This window comes from Chrysemys picta, chromosome 11 (genome assembly GCF_011386835.1).
Source record: "Chrysemys picta bellii isolate R12L10 chromosome 11, ASM1138683v2, whole genome shotgun sequence".
Lineage (NCBI taxonomy): Eukaryota > Metazoa > Chordata > Testudines > Emydidae > Chrysemys > Chrysemys picta.
In genome coordinates, this window is record NC_088801.1 from 44,948,988 (window position 1) to 44,966,562 (window position 17,575).

Consider the following 17,575-nt stretch of genomic DNA (forward strand, 5'->3'; position numbering starts at 1 on the left):
CCCTACTAACTTGTCCAGTCAATAATGCTTAAAGTTCCATAACCACAGTAGTTAATTTTCAGACAGAAATGTTAGTTTTAAGTTCTCTCTCTCTCTAATAAGAACAGCTTATGGATGCTTCTGTACTAACTGTGCCTTCGGCTGACCTTCGTTCCAAGGTAAAATTTTACCCTGCAGAATGAAGTTTTAAAAAGGGCCTTAGTGGTTCAAAAGCAACTTAGGCATTTAGGAACCAAATCTCATTAAAGTCAATGGGACTCAGGCTCCTAGGTGACTGAAAATTGTAACCAAAGTAATTACCTCAAAACACCCTTGCTCATTAATAGAGCCTCATTATCAGGCTATGAAACACCACTAGCAAAGCTGGCCACTGTACACTGACTGCTATTTCGAACAATAAATATTAACTCTTTCCACCAAGCCTGCTTTTCATTGAAGTGATTTCTTTGACTTTACCCACATTTGCCACATTAACGCCTGGAAGCCTACCTCACCTCTATTTTCTCCATGCTCTACTACTGTATTTAATTGTGCTCCACTGATAAAGTCTTTACTTTTGCTTAGATTTAAATGGTCATCCCTAAACTATGGATTTATACCTTTACACAGTGAATCAAAACATATTTTATCATCTTGTCACTGCAATCATATCAGGTTAACTCTGACTTGTGCATGAATTGTGTGTGTGTGTGTGTGTGTGTGTGTGTGTGTGTGTGTGTGTGTGTGTACACATTCTCATTGGTGAAAATCCATAACCCAGTTTTGAGCTAGCGTGTCTTGAAAATAATTTAAAAATATCCTGATAAAACGGTTTCCTAACATGAAGGTCTCCAAACAAAAAGAGGAGGAGTTTTTTGCGGGGAGGTGGGGGGAGCTGGAAGGCATGGCCTTAGTTCTAAATGATACATTACTTATTTTAGGGATTAATAGAGACTACTAGAGGCAGGCACCACTGGGCCTGTATTACAGGACAATTTACAGACCACTTACTGAGTTCCAAAAGTAAAAACATTGGGGTGGTGGAATTCTTTCAACAAAAACTTTCCTGCACAAGACTGAAAACACAGGGCCACGTCTCAGTTCCACCAACATAACTCAAAGAACTTACTCTGGATTTTCAGTGTAATTGAGTCCAGAATCAGGGACACTGTTTTACTTATTAGCTTGATGAGTGTGTCACAACTGCACAACCTATAGTATTCCTGAAAGGGAACTGAGAGATGTAAATAATTTTTGTATTACAATAGCAAATACAGGCTCCAGTCAAGGATCAGAGTTCTGCTGTGGTAGGATTGTCCAAACAAGTAACAAATAAGACTACCTCTGCCCTGAAGAGCTTACCATCTAGGTCATAAATGAAGTTCAGATAGGGATTTCACTTAAAGTTTTACCTAACATACATCGTAAAAGGTGCCTCTACTCAACTTGTAAAAATATAAACATTTTTCAACCTCCTCATTTTTGTTCATGTAAAAAAAACCCTGTTACTAACCTTTCATAACTGTTGTTCTAAGAGATGTGTTGCTCATGTCCATTCCATGCTAGGTGTGTGCGTGCCAGGTGCATAATTGCCATAGATTTTTCCCTCACTGGTGTCCGTTGGGCCAGCTCTAGCGCCCTCTGGAGTCACACACACATGAGCCTGTATAAAGGGCACCACCGGCTCCATGCCCTACCAGTTCCTTCTTGCCGGTAATTCTGGCAGAAAGGTAGGAGGGCTGATCAGGGAATGGACATGAGCAAAACATCTCGAAGAACAGTTACAAAAGGTTAGTAACCATTTTTCCCCCTCTTTGAGTGCTTGCTTATATCCATTCCATGCTAGGTGACTCACAAGCAGTACCCCCGGAGGAAGGCTTGGAGTTCATGGACGTACTGACTGCAACACTGCTCTCCAAAAACTGGCATCCTCACGGGCCTGTTGGGTGATGGTGTAGTGGGAAGCAAAGGTATGAATTGACGACCAGGTTGCAGCTCTGCAGATGTCCTGGATTGATACCTGTGTGAGGAACGTTGCTGATGAAGCCTGGGTTCTTGTGGAATGAGAGGTCATGATGGTCAGAGGCAGAACCTTCGCCTGCTCATAGCAAGCTCATATACAGGCAATTATCCAGGATGAGATTCATTGGGATATGACAGGTAACCCTCTCATCCTTTTTGCTACTGCTACAAAAAGTTATGTGGTCTTGCAGAAGGGCTTAGTTCTCTCAATATAAGAGACGAGGTTCCACCTAACATCCAATGTCTGAAGCCAATGTTCCTCAGTGGTCTCGTGAGCTTTTGGAAAGGAGACAGGCAGAAAAATATCCTGGTTGTTGTGGAACTGCTACACCACCTTTGCTAGGAAGGCTGGATGGGGGTGCAACTGGACATCATCCTTGATGAAGAACACCGTATAAGGGGGTTTGACATCAGGGCTTTGATCTCAGAGACCCTTCTGGCTGAGGTAATCGGCACTAGGAAGGCGACCTTCCAGGAGGGAAGCTGTAGGGAATAGGATGCCAATAGCTCGAAGGGAGGCCCTGGGAGCCTCGACAGGACCAGATTCAGGTCCCATGGGTGGACTGGTTTCTGAACCTGAGAGTAGAGCGTCTTTCCAGCTCCTTGAGAAATCGGATTGTCATCTCGTGGGAGAACACTGATCTGCCATTCGCTGGTGGATGGAAGGCTGAAATGACTACCAAGTGAACCTTAATAGACGAGAGAGCCAGATCTCGATGCTTTCAGTAAAACAAATGATCCAAGATAGACTTCAGCAAAGATTGGGATGGAGAGAGATTCTGTTAGGAGGCCCAACAAGTGAAACATTTCCACTTGGTCAGGTAGGTAGCCCTGGTGGAAGGCTTTCTACCACATAGCAAGACCTGTCAAACCTAATCCAAGCAGGCCTGCTCTTCAGGGTTCAGCCATGCAGCAACCTTGCAGTCAGGTGCAGGAAGACAAGGTTCAGGTGAAGCAACCGGCCATGGCCTTGTGAAATCAAGTCTAGGCGGATTGGGAGCTTTGAGTGGAGCTGCCACTGAGAGATCCAGAAGCGTACCGAACCAATTCTGGCCTGGCCACACCAGTGCTATCAGGATAACTTTTGCCTTGCCCCATTTGATTTTTAGGAGGTCTTTGTGAACCAAGGGGATTGGTGGGAAGGCGTACAATAAGTGGTCTACCCAAGAGAGCAGAAGGGCATCGGAGAGGGAGCCAATGCTGTGCCAAAGCAGTGAACAGAACTGATGCCTTTCCTGTTCTGTCTAATGGCAAACAGGTCCACATGGGGAGGCCCCCACCTCTGAAAGATTACATTGATAACCTCAGGGTGAGAAGAAAAGGATCTGCGGAGGAAATCTGCCAGTGCATTTTGGCCTCCTGAGAGATGTGACGCCTTGAGATGAATGGCATGATTCACAGAGAAGACCCAAAGCCAGAGGGCCTCCTGGCACAGGGCTGAAGATCGAGCCCCTCCCTGCTCGTTGATGTAAAATATTGATGCAGTGTTGTCTGTCAGGACCTGCACCACTTTGCCCAAGATCTATGGAAGGAACACATAGCAAGCCAAGTATACCGCCTTGAGTTCCCTGACATTTAAATTCAGGGAGAGTTCTTCCTGGGACCAGAGGGCCTTAAACTGCTGAGGTAGGCTTCCCATCCCAGGTTTGACACATCCAAGACTAGGATTATTGATGGTTGAGAGGCAGCAAATGGTATCCCCTCCATTATGGATCCTGGGTCTCTCCTACCAGGTCAGTGAAGCTAGAACTGGAGGAGGGATTGAGAGTAAAGGGTAATGAGTCCAGGTGGTGTCTTCTCGGGGATTAGACTGACACCAGCCACATCTGTAGGGGTCTGAAGCATAGCCTTGTGTACCACACCATGCAGGTACATTCCGCCATGTGACTCAATAGTTCGAGGGAGACCCAAGCAATCGTTATTGGGTGGACCATGACCTTGGATATCATGTCTGACATAGATCAGAATCAGGCTTCTGGTAGGGAGGCTTTAGCCTGGGTCAAATAGAGCACTGCCCCAATGAACTCTAGTCTCTGAACTGGGACCAGGGTTGACTTCTGCTCGTTTATCAACCGACCCAGCGTCTGGAAGGCAGCTCGTATTATACTGATGCTACGCTGCATCTGAGTCTGCGACCGACCTTTGGTCAGCCAGTCATTGAGTACAGGTAGACTTGCACACCTCAACACCGGAGGAAGGCTACTACTACCATACAATTCATGAACACTTGTGGGACTGCCAATCGGCCAAAGGGAAGAGTGGTGAATTGGTAGTGGCATTTATCAACTACAACTTGAGAAATCTTCTGCAACTCCGAAAAATAGAGATTGGGAAATAAAATGTCCTTTATGTTGAGGGTGGCATACCAGTCTCCTGGATCCAGGGAGGGAATGATGGAAGCCATGGAGACCATGCGGAACCTCAGTTTCTTGAGATATTTGTTGAGGCAACGCAGGTCCAGGATGCCTTCAAAGGGAATTTCCTGGACAGGCTGCTAAACCTGGTGAAGGAGGTCAGAAGATTTGAGCCATGAATAGTGCCTCATGTTGACAGCCGATGCTATAATCCTGGCTGCCGAGTCAGCCACACCCAAAGCTGCCTGAAGGAAGTTCCTGGCCACAATCTTGCCTTCCTCTAGGATGGCCGTGAATTCCTACCTCGATTCCTGAGGAAGGGAGTCTTTAAATTTGGATTAGTCCCACAGATTAAAATCTGACCTTCCCAGCAAAGCCTGCTGGTTGGAGATACGTAGTTGGAAACTGCCCGTAGAATAAACCTTGCATCCAAACAGGTCCAGTCTCTTTGCTTCTTTATTTTAGACGGATAGCACTCGACTACCCCTGTCTGTCCTGTTCATTTGCCTCTGACAATACCAGGGATCCCAGGGGAAGAGGGTTGCGAGTAAAGGTATTTGAACCTGCTTGCTAGGACATAGTATTTCTTCTCTAGCCTCTTTGATGTGGGGAACAGAGAAGAAATGGTCTGTCAGAGTGTCTTAATGGGACCCAATACTGCTTTGTTTATGGGCAAGACCACTTTGGAGGAAGTAGCTGCAGCCAGGATATTGCTCAGGCTGTGCGCCGATTTCATAAGCTCCTCCACCTCCAGGCCCAAGTTTACCATGACCTTTTTCAGGAGGTCCTGGTGAACCCTGAAGTCATCTTAAGGGAGCAGAGTACTAGGGCCTGCACCCGCCTCATCTGGGGATGAGGAGGAGAGGCTCTTCCATCATGTCAATTATGACCACTTCCTGGATGTTAGCACCAGGGTCAGTGCCGGAGTCAGAGTCTGGTGCTGGATAGGAAGAGGTGGTAGCCTGCCTTTATGACACCGAGTATGAGCAATGGGAAGGGAGCCCCAGTACCAGGGGAACCAAGGGTTTCAATATTGCCACTGCATCAACCAGTGGCCAGGCACTGGCGGGGGGGTCAGTACCAAAGTCCAGAGGCATGTAGGTCTTGGACGGAGTGAAGGATTCCCCTTCGGACCCCAAAGAGGACTCTTCCCTTGGAGACCATGGCAGTGCAGTAGCTACTTTCACCACCAGGTAGTGCCAGGAGACAGTGTCAGAATAGTGACCAATGCATCAGTAGTATGGAGGGCTTGCCTTAGGACGGTGTTGCAGCGATCTATACTGGGAAGGAGCTTGCCAGACCCTCTTCCCTTCTATCCCCAGTAACCTTGGCTGGTGGAGGTCCTTGAAGAGTCAATGGGATCAGGAGGGACAGCAGGTCCTTCACCACCAGAAAGACCTCCCGTGTCGAAGGGTCAGCAAAAGCCTGACCCCACGGCTGCTCCTGGGAGTTGGTGGTGGTCCTGTACTAGACTCAGCACTCTAGACAGAGTCTGCGGTGCCATCAGTGGCTCGGGGGAGGATAAGTGGCTTGTCCCTGCTTGTGTCTCTTCGGTACTGGAGAACGCCCTCTCTCGGTGCACTGTTTCTTATGTTTCTTCCTTGGCACCAGGGATGGAGACCGGTGCCAGGAAGAACATGGTTCTGTAGGAGTGCTCCGCACAGATGCTGAAGTACTTGGCACCGATTCAGAGTGGCTTGGCTCCGAGATGGGTCTGAGGGCTGCCTGCATGAGAATGGCCTTCAGATTAATGTCTCTGTCCTTTCTGGTGCCAGGTTTGAAGTCCCTGCGGATCTGGCACTTCTCTTTGATGTGAGTCTCCCCCAGACACTTTAAACAGCTAGTGTGCAGGTTACTAACTGGCATCGGCTTGCCGCAAGACGTGCACGGCTTGAAGCCTGGGGACCATGGCATGCGCAGCCCCTAGAGCAAAAAAGTCCCAACAACAAGGACAACTGTTAACACTGCTGTATACACTAACTCTAAGAACTGCATGCACTAACTGTGATAATTATACAGAATCTGAACAGAGAAAGTCCAACCACTGGGAAAGAAACCTTGCCACAGCAAGAAGGATCGTTCCAGCAACCATCACAGGCGATAAGAAGGAACTGAGAAGGTGCAGGGCCAGTGGTGCGCTTTATACTAGTGCATGTGCACACAACTTCAAAGGGCACTAGAACCGGCCCTACGGATATCAATGAGGGAAAAATCTCCAGCAACTGTGCACACGGCACGCACACACCTTGCAAGGAATGGACATGAGCAAGCACTCTAAGAACTTGGATTTACAAATGCAAAGAACAGTACTGTCTGTCACCCAGCTTTTCTAACATCTGGCTAAAATCTGTACATAGATAAGAAAGAGCTGGTGGAAGATAAATACTAGCAAGACAGATGTTATGCCTGTAGGCAGAGGGAGGCACCGTACAGAGCTTTCAGCTACAGTTTGCTTTCATCTGAAAAAGCCAGTCAACAGTTTAGGAATTGGATGAATGGACTATAAGGTGGATAGAAAGCTGGTTAGATCATCCGGCTCAATGGGTAGCGATCAATGGCTCGATGTCTAGTTGGCAGCTGGCATCAAGCGGAGGGCCCCAGAGGTTGGTCCTGGGGCCAGTTTTGTTCAACATCTTCATTAATGATCTGGATGATGGGATGGATTGCACACTCAGCAAGTTCTCGGATGACACTAAGCTGCAGGGAGAGGTAGATACAGTGGAGCGTAGGGATAGGGTCCAGAGTGACCTGGACAAATTGGAGGACTGGGCCAAAAGAAATCTGATAACGTTCAACAAGGACAAGTGCAGAGTCCTGCACTTAGGACGGAAGAATCCCATGCACTGCTACAGGCTGTGGACCAATAGGCTAAGCGGCAGTTCTCCAGAAAAGGACCTGGGGATTACAGTGGACGAGAAGCTGGATATGAGTCAACAGTATACCCTTGTTGCCAAGAAGGTCAACAGCATATTGGGCTGCATTAGTAGGAGCGTTGCCAGCAGACTGAGGGAAGTGATTATTCCCCTCTATTCTGCACTGGTGAGGCCACATCTGAAGTATTGTGTCCCGTTTTGGGCCCCCCACTACAGAAAGGATGTGGACAAATTGGAAAGAGTCCAGAGGAGGGCAACAAAAACGATTGGGGGCTGGGGCACATGACTTACGAGGAGAGGCTGAGGGAACTGGGCTTGTTTAGTCTCCAGAAGAGAAGAGTGAGGGGGGATTTGATAGCAGCCTTCAACTACCTGAAGGAGCGTTCCAAAGAGGATGGAGCTAGGCTGTTCTTAGTGGTGGCAGCGGACAGAAGAAGCAATGGTCTCAAGTTGCAGTGGGGGAGGTCTAGGTTAGATATTAGGAAAACTATTTCACTAGGAGGGTGGTGAGGCACTGGAACGGTTACCTAGGGAGGTGGTGGAATCTCCATCCTTGGAGGTTTTTAAGGCACAGCTTGACAAAGCCCTGGCTAGGATGATTTAGTTGGGGTTGGTCTTTATTTGAGCAGGGGGTTGGCCTAGATCAGGGGTCGGCAACCTTTCAGAAGTGGTGTGCCAAGTCTTCATTTATTCACTCTAATTTAAGGTTTCGCGAGCCAGTAATACATTTTAACCTTTTTAGAAGGTCTCTTTCTATAAGTCTATAATATATAACTGAACTACTGTTGTATGTAAAGTAAATAAGGTTTTTAAAATGTTTAAGAAGCTTCATTTAAAATTAAATTAAAATGCAGAGCCCTCTGGACCGGTGGCCAGGACCTGGGCAGTGTGAGTGCCACTGAAAATCAACTTGCGTGCCGCCTTCAGCACACGTGCCATAGGTTGCCTACCCCTGCCTAGATAATCTCCTGAGGTCTCTTCCAATCCTACTCTTCTCTGATTCTATGAATTCTTCTGGACCCTCCTGATGCAAAGTTCTCACATAGCAGAATTCACAAGAAACATTCTTCCATCATCACTGACTGGAAGACTGAATCCCATCCTTGCTAATGATGACATCACTGATAAGTCACAAAGATATGTGTTTCTCTTAATTATAGGAATGCAATCTAACTGGACTTGAAACCATCAGCCCTGAGAAAACTGAAACTGGTACACAATCCAGCTGCTGTGCTGAGTTACCAACTGCTGAGGACATCAGCCTCACACTCCACTTTCTCAGCTGTCTCCCAGTGAATACAATGTCAAGTTTAAGCTCTCACTCCTTATTTTTGAGGTGCTAAGCCATCTGGACCTAGGCTACTTCAACTGCTTCATATTCCAGGACCTCAACCACTCTTTAAAACTGCACTTCTTGAGCACCAAGAACCTTTTTGAAGGGCTAGCTCAAGACTTGGCCTAACCTTCCAGGAGAGACTTCTAACCACCTAACTCCTCCCAGGGGTTTCTCCAGCCTGCAGAGAGGGTGCAGAATGGGATTCTTTATAAACCGCACACCATTTCCCCCAAATCACTTTTCCTTTCTCACTTACAGTGTCCTTGTATCCTACAGGGATTCTTATAGATAAGCCCAGAATGGGGTGTTGCTTATCCAAAAGTTTTCTCTCAATCCTCAGAGGTTCTATATATCAATACATGGTTTTCCTAAAGGATAATGATTAAAAATTAATATTTTCATAGAGAAATGTCATGCAAGCCACCATACAAAAATAGCACCCTTCAGTACTCTCTCAATGCAGTAAATTTCCCAAGGAAACTAACTGCTTCTTGTCCAACACTACCAGTGTTCTGGAAGGCGATTCTCTCACTACCCATCAGTATGAACTGGCAGAAGGAGAGCTATGCAGTGATCTAAACATTTAAGAGGATGTAAGATCTTTGAAGTTGAAAGCAGCTTATTCACAACGTAAAGTTGTGGAACAAAGAACTAGCCTGCCTGTAATTTGGCAAGCATGTATTTTATAGCAATAAAAATACTTGATAAAAGTCCAAAAAAGAACAGAGCAAGAAAAATGCACTGTACTTACAAGAGACTTTTTTTTTTCTTTTTTAATAGCTTGTGCTACTGGTATATGCAGCACAGATTTTTCTAAATGCAAGCACCAACCTTTTTTTGCTTAGTATGCTTTGAGCATTTACAGGAAAATGATGGAGCAATGAATTTAAAGGTCTGAAAATGACAGCAACCACATTTTTAAAACTACATAAAACCCAACTGTGTCAGTTTGTATCTATGCCTCAATTCTTAGGGCCAACCCAAACACCCAGGTTTGGTGCAGGGAGCTCTGTGGCTGCCAGTTATGAACAGAATCCTTTCCCTAGATTAAAATGGTGTTTTGTGGCTCCTCCCAGTGTCCAGTTGTCTTCACAACTTCTGCACCCTTCCCTTTTCCATGGGGCAGAAGGGGCGTACAGTTGGTGTACCAGCTTACTTGTACATCCACCAGCTTGTACCTCCACCAGTTCCTCAGCCCACACAGGTGTAGAAGGAGCTCCTCATGTTTTACCTTCGCGACCTGCACAGAGGAAATATAGCAGTTCCACTGCCTAACAGGTCTTCCAAGGTGCAAGAGGCAGGGCAGGATTTGCCAGTTGGAAAGAAAACTCCAGCACAGAAGTATATACTGTATTGTAAACGCTGATCTTATTGCAAGATTTATTCCAAAGCACTGAGGGAGACCTATATTAAATAGGCATAGAACGGAGAGCCTAGCTTTCAAAAGGAATCAACAGCATAAACTAACCTAAGGAAAAGCAGCCTAGTACCAAGTAAATTCAACATTTGTCAACATCTTTAGCTTCTTAACCTCTAGCTGACAGTATCTGCAATTATGGAAACAGTGCATAATTTAGCATAGTGAAAATTTCACTTTCAAAGGAAAAGTGCTCACCAGAGCTAAACATTTATAAAAAGTAGTTTCACCAGGTTACGGATAAAATGCATTTTGGGGTGAGTCGAGGGCAGAATAACTATTTTACAGCCATTTTCCTGTATTCCTGTCATTTAACCAACACCAATCATATCAGATTTAAAAATTCCAGTCTGGAGTCTAAAGAACTACATAGCAACATTCAACAACATTCAACAAAGACATACACACCTTGCACCATCTATTTTACATTCAACATATTGTGCTCCTGATACACTAAGAAACAGACAAAAGGATATAATATTGCCACCCTCATGAAGGCAGCCTATTACAAATTGATTACAAAACTATGCACAAAGTAACAAGACATGAACTGGCTATGGCAGGAAAATGTATTTTGATGGGTATTATTATAAAATAACTTTGAAATAAGAATACAAATAATAAATGGGTCGATAGGGAGAATTCTCCCCTAGTTAGGGTCTAATTGGGTTTTCTTTTTTATCTCCAAAGGACACCTTAGCAGAAGCTATCAGCTCTGAGAGAACACCGAAATCCTGGCAGCAAACTATAAATTGACCATTACCATAAAAAGAACTGCTAAATGAGAAACCATGTGCTCAGTATAAAACTAATTTCATGCTTTCAAAAGCACACAGTGGCTTCTAGCAAGATAGTGGCCCTGGGACTTGCAAAGACAGATTGGCTAATACAAATGGCGTGCTCCTGATGCAGTCTGCTTAGCCAAGCTTTACATGTACTGGCAGTAAATGGAAATTCTCGAATCTTCTGTCAAACAAATACACACTTATCTATAACTTTAGAGCTGAAAGCTATAAAACAGCTGCCTCATAAATAAATTTAGCAGGAAGACGCATGAGCTGTGTTAGTTCCTCATAAAAAAAATCTGTAGTCTACATAAACAGACATTATTTGAGCAAGCAAAATACCATTTTGAATACATCATAATAATTTTAAACTCTTTTTCTGTATTAAACAAGTTAATACCACCAGATCGGAACATAATTAAAGCCGGTTTCAACATAGACGAAGCACATCCACAGCACTGTGATGCTTAATAAGTAATTTGCAGATTAAATAAATTTAGTGTCTTTTGCAATAGGTAAAATTTCTGGTCCAAGCTTTTTATATAGCTACACACTATTTATTGCTCTGTGAGATCTTTTCCAACTTTAAGATTTACTAATATAAACTTCATATAGTAGCTTCAGCACCCTATTTTTAAATAATAACTTGCTGGACTTAATATCAAATTTAATTAAAGCATGGTTAGAGACAAGTGACAGTAATTTTATACCTCTCTCATGAAACAAGTTGTCAGAGCAAATGAATTATTGGAGGTTGTTCTGTAGATAAGAGGTCATAACTTTTAACATTAATAATATCAGGTTTATATAAGAAGTCAACTCCAGCATGCAGTTTATTTCATTTACTTTCTTAGTTTATCTTATGAATACCATTGGTCTCTTATGTATTCTTCATATCATGTCTCAAAATTGAATTTAATGTATATAGTAATAGCTTTCTTTGTGACCAGTGGTGTACAAATCATACTATTAATTAGCTTACTTCTATAATGATCAGCAAATCATATAGTATCACTGACATGTTCTGAAATATTTAAAATGCATAGGAAGTCACCTACTGGTAAGATACCCTCTGCAAACAGCAAGCAAAGAAAGGAGGAGGCTTAACACATATTTACTGAGTTACTTTTACATTAAAAAAAACCCATCAGATATACCTTTTCTTTTTGTTATCCCATCTGCTATTTCCACTGTAATAACCAGAATACAAATGACATACCCACAGAAATAGTGCCAAACATGTAAGCATCTAATAGTGATATCTCAAAGCTAACCAGAAAAGTTTAATAATAAAATTATGCTCACCTCTACTAGGAAGTCCACTCCACATTATGACAATGCTATTTAACCAGCTTAAATAGCAACCAAGTTAGATAAACAAAACTTCCAGTTTGTGACCAATATGATCTACGGTGCTACAGAGACTTGGCTCCAGCCCTGATCATCTGTGTGACAGTACACTGTTATACCAATGCAGCTTCAAACCTTCCCAGATGCTGGCTTATTGCATTGCTCATTGAAAATCCTTTACACGCTGGCAACATTTTAGGGAAGGAGGACAAGCACACTGAGTCATTTGTAAAGAAAGCAAAGCAATTTCAGTTCTATATCTTCATGCGTACTGAACACAGAGCACTATCAAAGTAGAAGTCTGAGATGGATTTATGCTTAGAAACAGGCAACCTAAGCCTTCATTATCAATGCATGAAATCAGCAACTGTGATCAAATTCAAGCAAACCATAAAAAGGATATGATTATGAAAGGCTCTACAGATTTCTCTCAAAACCACACAGAATGAAGAATCATCTATCTAAATTTTGTAAATGTTAAAAATAGCTCTGCCTTTTCCACAGTGAATAGGAGACAGAGGAGAATCAGCAGCCTGTATTCAGAGGAGATTTATTATTGGAAAAGCCTGAAATAAATAAATAAAAATAATACAAATAAATTAAAAAAAATAAAAGTCATTCCTGGACTCTCTTGCATATGAATAGAAGCACTCGCTTATACAATTATGTAAAGGATACAAAAATCAGCTTAAGAGAGCAAGAATATCCACAGATATGTCCGTCTCTAATATAAAGAGTAATGTAAATATTTGCGGGCGGGAAGGGGAATGGAGTATTGGCCTAGACTAAGATCTTCTGTACAGTAGAACATAGTAAATATTTTCAGAGATAATTCAACAGCTAAGTGCATGCCAGCATATGACAAAGCACTTTTCTTTTTCACTTTGATTACTTACTAAAGGACATTTTCCCATTCGCCCCCGACTTCCCAATATGTAAATCTTGCTGTTTTTTCATCTGCTTCATACAGGTTATCTTTTCCCACAAAGAAGTAAGAGGGGCATATGTACAAGATACAAAATATAGATACACAACACTGTTGCAACAAGAATAAACTCAAGATCAGGGAGAGATTACGTTTGCAAAGCAAAAAGGCACATGAGTTTCTGTTAAACAGTTACAAGATTATCTAAATATACTAGGGTATTAGCAGTTGGTGTAAGGGAAAGTATCTCAGATCAAGATACGTACTGTATGTTAATATTGATTTACTTTTTTAGTTAAGTCAGAAGTGTCGGGGAGTGGGTGTTTTTAAACAGCTAAATGACTGTCTAAAATCATCATTATCTTGCATTTATATAGCACCTTTCATCCCACAGGACTATAACACTTTACCTCAACGTTTCTCAAACTGGGGTCCACTCCAGGGGGTCCACAGGCCCTGCTAATCAACTCCTTCCACTCCCTCCCAGCACCTCCTGCACACCAGAGAACAGCTGTTCAGTGGCATGCAGGAAGCACTGGGAGGGAGGGGGAAGAGCAGGGATGGGGCGCACTCAGGAGAAGGGGCGGAAAGAGGCAGGGAAGAGGAGGGGCAGGAGTGGGACAGGGGCGGGAAGAGATGAAGCAGGGGTGGGTCCTTGGGGGAAGGGGTGGAGTGGGGGCGGGGCTTGGGGCTGAGAAGCAGTCTTGGGGGGTCAACAGAAACTTTTAAATCAAAATGGGGGTCTTCGAATTGCTAAAGTTTGAGAACCGCTGCTCTACAGACATAGCAATCATATATAAACAGAGGACCCTGTCTTGCAATAAGACCTGTGTGGGAACACCCTCATACCTATGAAGAGCCTTCTCTGACTGCAGTGGGTCTCTATGGAGGTGTAAGTGTCTGCCCCTGCAGGTTTGGGGCCCACAGCCTGACCAGAGATTATGTCACGCACCCCCATGCAGAAATGTGGCTAGGTTAAACAGCAAACTGCAATGTCACACAATTTAGGACAGGAAGTGAACATCTCCTTAATGAAAGGAGGGCCCAATTATAAATTCTTCACCAAGACATAACTCCAACTTGGGAGAATTTACTGAACAATTTAGGAACACCCACATTTGCAACATGGATAATATATTCAATCTACACATAGCCTGTGAATAAGGTAAAAAGAGCCCCAAGAATGTTTTGTGCAACTCTTTCAGCTACAGCCCCCAATTTTACATGTACAAATACATACCAAAATGATTTTGCATGTACAAATATGCCAGACATGTACCAATCTGTGCACCCAAAACAACTGCATGTCCAGTCCTATAAAGCACAAAATTAGAGTATGCTGGTAGATAATTACTACTAAAATTCCTAGTTAGTCTAAGGGATGTTCTCCCTGCTCCTTCTGGGGGATTTTTGTATGCTCTGTTTCAATACTTCACCAATTGCTAAAAATGAACCTTAACTAACCAATAATGGAGAAGTAAAAAATCCCAAGAGGTAACCTGTAGGTGCAATTTATGCACCAGCCCATATCTGGAACTGGGGCAATGTGCACTATATACAGAAGGATTCATAGCTCCCCCACAGCGGACCTCCCCCAGGTATTTGTATACTTTCTGGGCACTGGATCTACCTTGCACAGACCTGCAGGCTGCAGCAAGCAGCAGGAAAAAAAGCAATGTTTCTCAACTACCACATATTTTCTAATATAGTCACCAGTAGATTTACACTACACCTTTTCCATCTTTGAATGAGGAATTACAAGCATTCATAGCTATTAGTGTCTCAGTTAACACCTGTTATGTAAATAATAATACCTCAATCCTTTATCACCACAAAACACGTTTTGCTGATAAATGAAAGTACACCAAAACAATACAGTGAAGTCCCTTCTTAGTTTCAAAATGGTTGATTGTTTTGATATGACAGAAAACAGCAATGTATATATTTAATATATATCATATATACATACACACACGAATGAATGAATGAATGAATGGCTAGAAAATACGTTGATTTAGGCTAGATTTCATTTTCCCAGAAAAAAATAAATTTTGAAGATACTTAAGGAGCAGAGATAAAGTGGTGCCCTCCACTCAACAAGATCTGGTTGGACAAAAGTCTACAATAGTTACAAGTAAGAAATGAACACAGCCTCTAGACCTCATTTAATACTCATCTAAATTACATTAATGGAATTATTAATTTTGGCTTTTAGTGAAAGATATGAACTAATCATGTATGTAAAGGCCAGACTATCCCCTTCTGCTATGCTATTCCAGTAACACTCTCTTGCACACACTGAAATTGGGACAGAGTGCCAACCATACAGCATCATGCCCCCTACTCAAAGCCTATGGAGCTCCTTTTTTTGAGCTATTGTGCATGGGGTTTGGGCTTTACAAAGCAGAGGAAGAAGAGTTAGAAGTAGCATTGACTAGGCTCTGTATCCTACCCCCTGGTACATTCCTCCCTCTCTCTCAGAGCAAGCTTTGAAAATAAAATAGCAAGGGTTAAAACTAACTAAACGGAAACAGGCAAAATTGACACTGAGAAAATGTACTATACTAGGGCTACCACAGCACTTAATAGCAAAAACGCCTTCCCCCAAAAAACACAAGATGTGTGCAGTGAAACTGTGCTAACTCATGCTCCTGTTCTTGTAATCCTTGTTCTCCATTCTCCTGCCCTTCTCCCTCCTATCTCTCTATTTAGGGATATTCCAGTCCTGCAAACGCTTATGCACATGAGTAACTTCGCCCTCGAGAGCAGACTTTATTAGCATTTAAGCTCTTCAGGGCCAGGGCTGTTTGTCTGGTGCCTAGCATGCTTTTCAATGCTCACTAAAATAAACTGACAGACATTTTTCTTCAAAGAGAAAACTAGAAAGGAGTTCAAGGCCTAGTTCAATAAGATTACTGAGAGCCAGATTCTGATCTCCAACAAGGCAGCGCAAATAGCCCTAAGTGGGACAGAGACAAAGCTCTGGCACAGCTATGGATTTGGGGCTCTATATCCAGATTCCAATTTAGGGTCAGATTCTGCTCACAATTAAAACATGGAGAGTAACTCCACTGCAATCAATAGTGTTACTCACTCCAGATTTATGCTGTTGTAACAGAGCAGAGTCTATCCCTTATTCACTCCTTCTGTATTGACCTGGCAAAATTCTGCTCACCTATTCACCAGAGACAAGTAATTTCTTTACAGCCAAGACTAAATACCTACCTCCTCCCAGATTGCCCTCCAGCATCATCATGGATGAGTAGATATTGTGGCTGGGCTAGTACATTTTTAGAGCAATTTTCCAAGGTTCATCTTAACTATGGGCAGGATTCATTAAGAGGATACTTTTCATTTTATAGAGTTCTTACATTTTATTACTATGTGTTAGATCCTGCAACTGTCACAAATATAGATGATGTTATAGGGTTAGATCCTGCTACTTGATCTGCCTATATGCTCCCCCGGGCCTTCATGGGGGCCCACTAACGTGAAAGGGATTGCTGCATAGGTGCAGAATGCCCCTGGGCAAACAGCTACAGGATCTAGCCCTACAGCATGACAGTGTTCTGCCAGGATAGAAACCTGTGAGCAAATAGATGTGCATGCCAGCATAACAGCTTACGTACCCATGCTGCTGACGGAGTATACTGTGGCAGACAGACACGCAATCTCTGTTCCTCAGCAAACTCACAGAGAGGCCACTCCACAGGCCTTCAGTTACGCAAGGAGCATCTCTGAGCATAATCTGCAAGTTAATTCACATTTGCTCCCTAAAGCAGCCCAGAACCCAAAGAAAATTATTCCATTTATCAGAAACAGGTGGGGCATAAAGCACAAAGAGCACTTCCAGAATCTGTGATGTACATGGGTACAGAGAAGGGCAACAAAAATTATTAGGGGTATGGAACAACTTCCATATGAGGAGAGATTAAAAAGACCAGGATTGTTCCTCTTATAAAAGAGACAACTAAAGGGGGATATGATGGAGGTCTATAAAATCATGAATTGTGTGGAGAAAGTGAATAGGAGAGTGTTATTTATCACTTCTCATAACACAAAATCCAGGGGTCACCCAATTCATTTAACAGGCAGCAGGTTTAAAACAAACAAAAGTACGTACTTCTTCACACAACTGTAAGCCTGGCTTGATATGAGCAATTGTACAGGCCAAGTAGATAACTTCTCAGAGGCTACTGAGTGGATGAGGTCTCAGGCTACCTCAAAAACTACCCACAGTCAGCCTGTGCAACTTGTTGCCAGGGAATGTTGTGAAGGTCAAAAAATATAACTGGGTTCAAAAAAGAACTAGATAAGTTCATGTAAGATAGGTCAATCATTGGCTATTCGCCAAGATGGTCAGGGATGCAACCCTGTGCTCCAGGTGTCCCTAAACCTTCAACTGCCAGAAGCTGGGACTGCATGACAGGGAATTGCCCTGTTCTGTTCATTCCCTCTGAAGCATCGGGCACTGGGCACTGTCAGAAGACAGGATACTGGGCTGGATGGACCACTGAATTGACCCAGTATGGCC

At 43.4% G+C, this 17,575-nt stretch overlaps 1 protein-coding gene across 5 annotated transcripts in view; it reads right to left on the bottom strand.

Annotated features, from left to right (window-relative positions):
- ZNF385B (zinc finger protein 385B) overlaps nucleotides 1-17,575 on the bottom strand; it is a 296,303-nt gene that overhangs the window by 223,203 nt on the left and 55,525 nt on the right. Inside the window, exon 1 of one of the 5 annotated variants that reach the window (XM_005300487.5) lies at nucleotides 12,072-12,284. The exons of the other annotated variants lie outside the window; for them this stretch is intronic. Coding sequence (XP_005300544.1) covers nucleotides 12,072-12,096 — 25 coding nt within the window. The 5' untranslated portion in view covers nucleotides 12,097-12,284. Of the gene's footprint in view, nucleotides 1-12,071; nucleotides 12,285-17,575 lie in introns of those variants that run through there. 5 annotated transcript variants of the gene reach the window in all.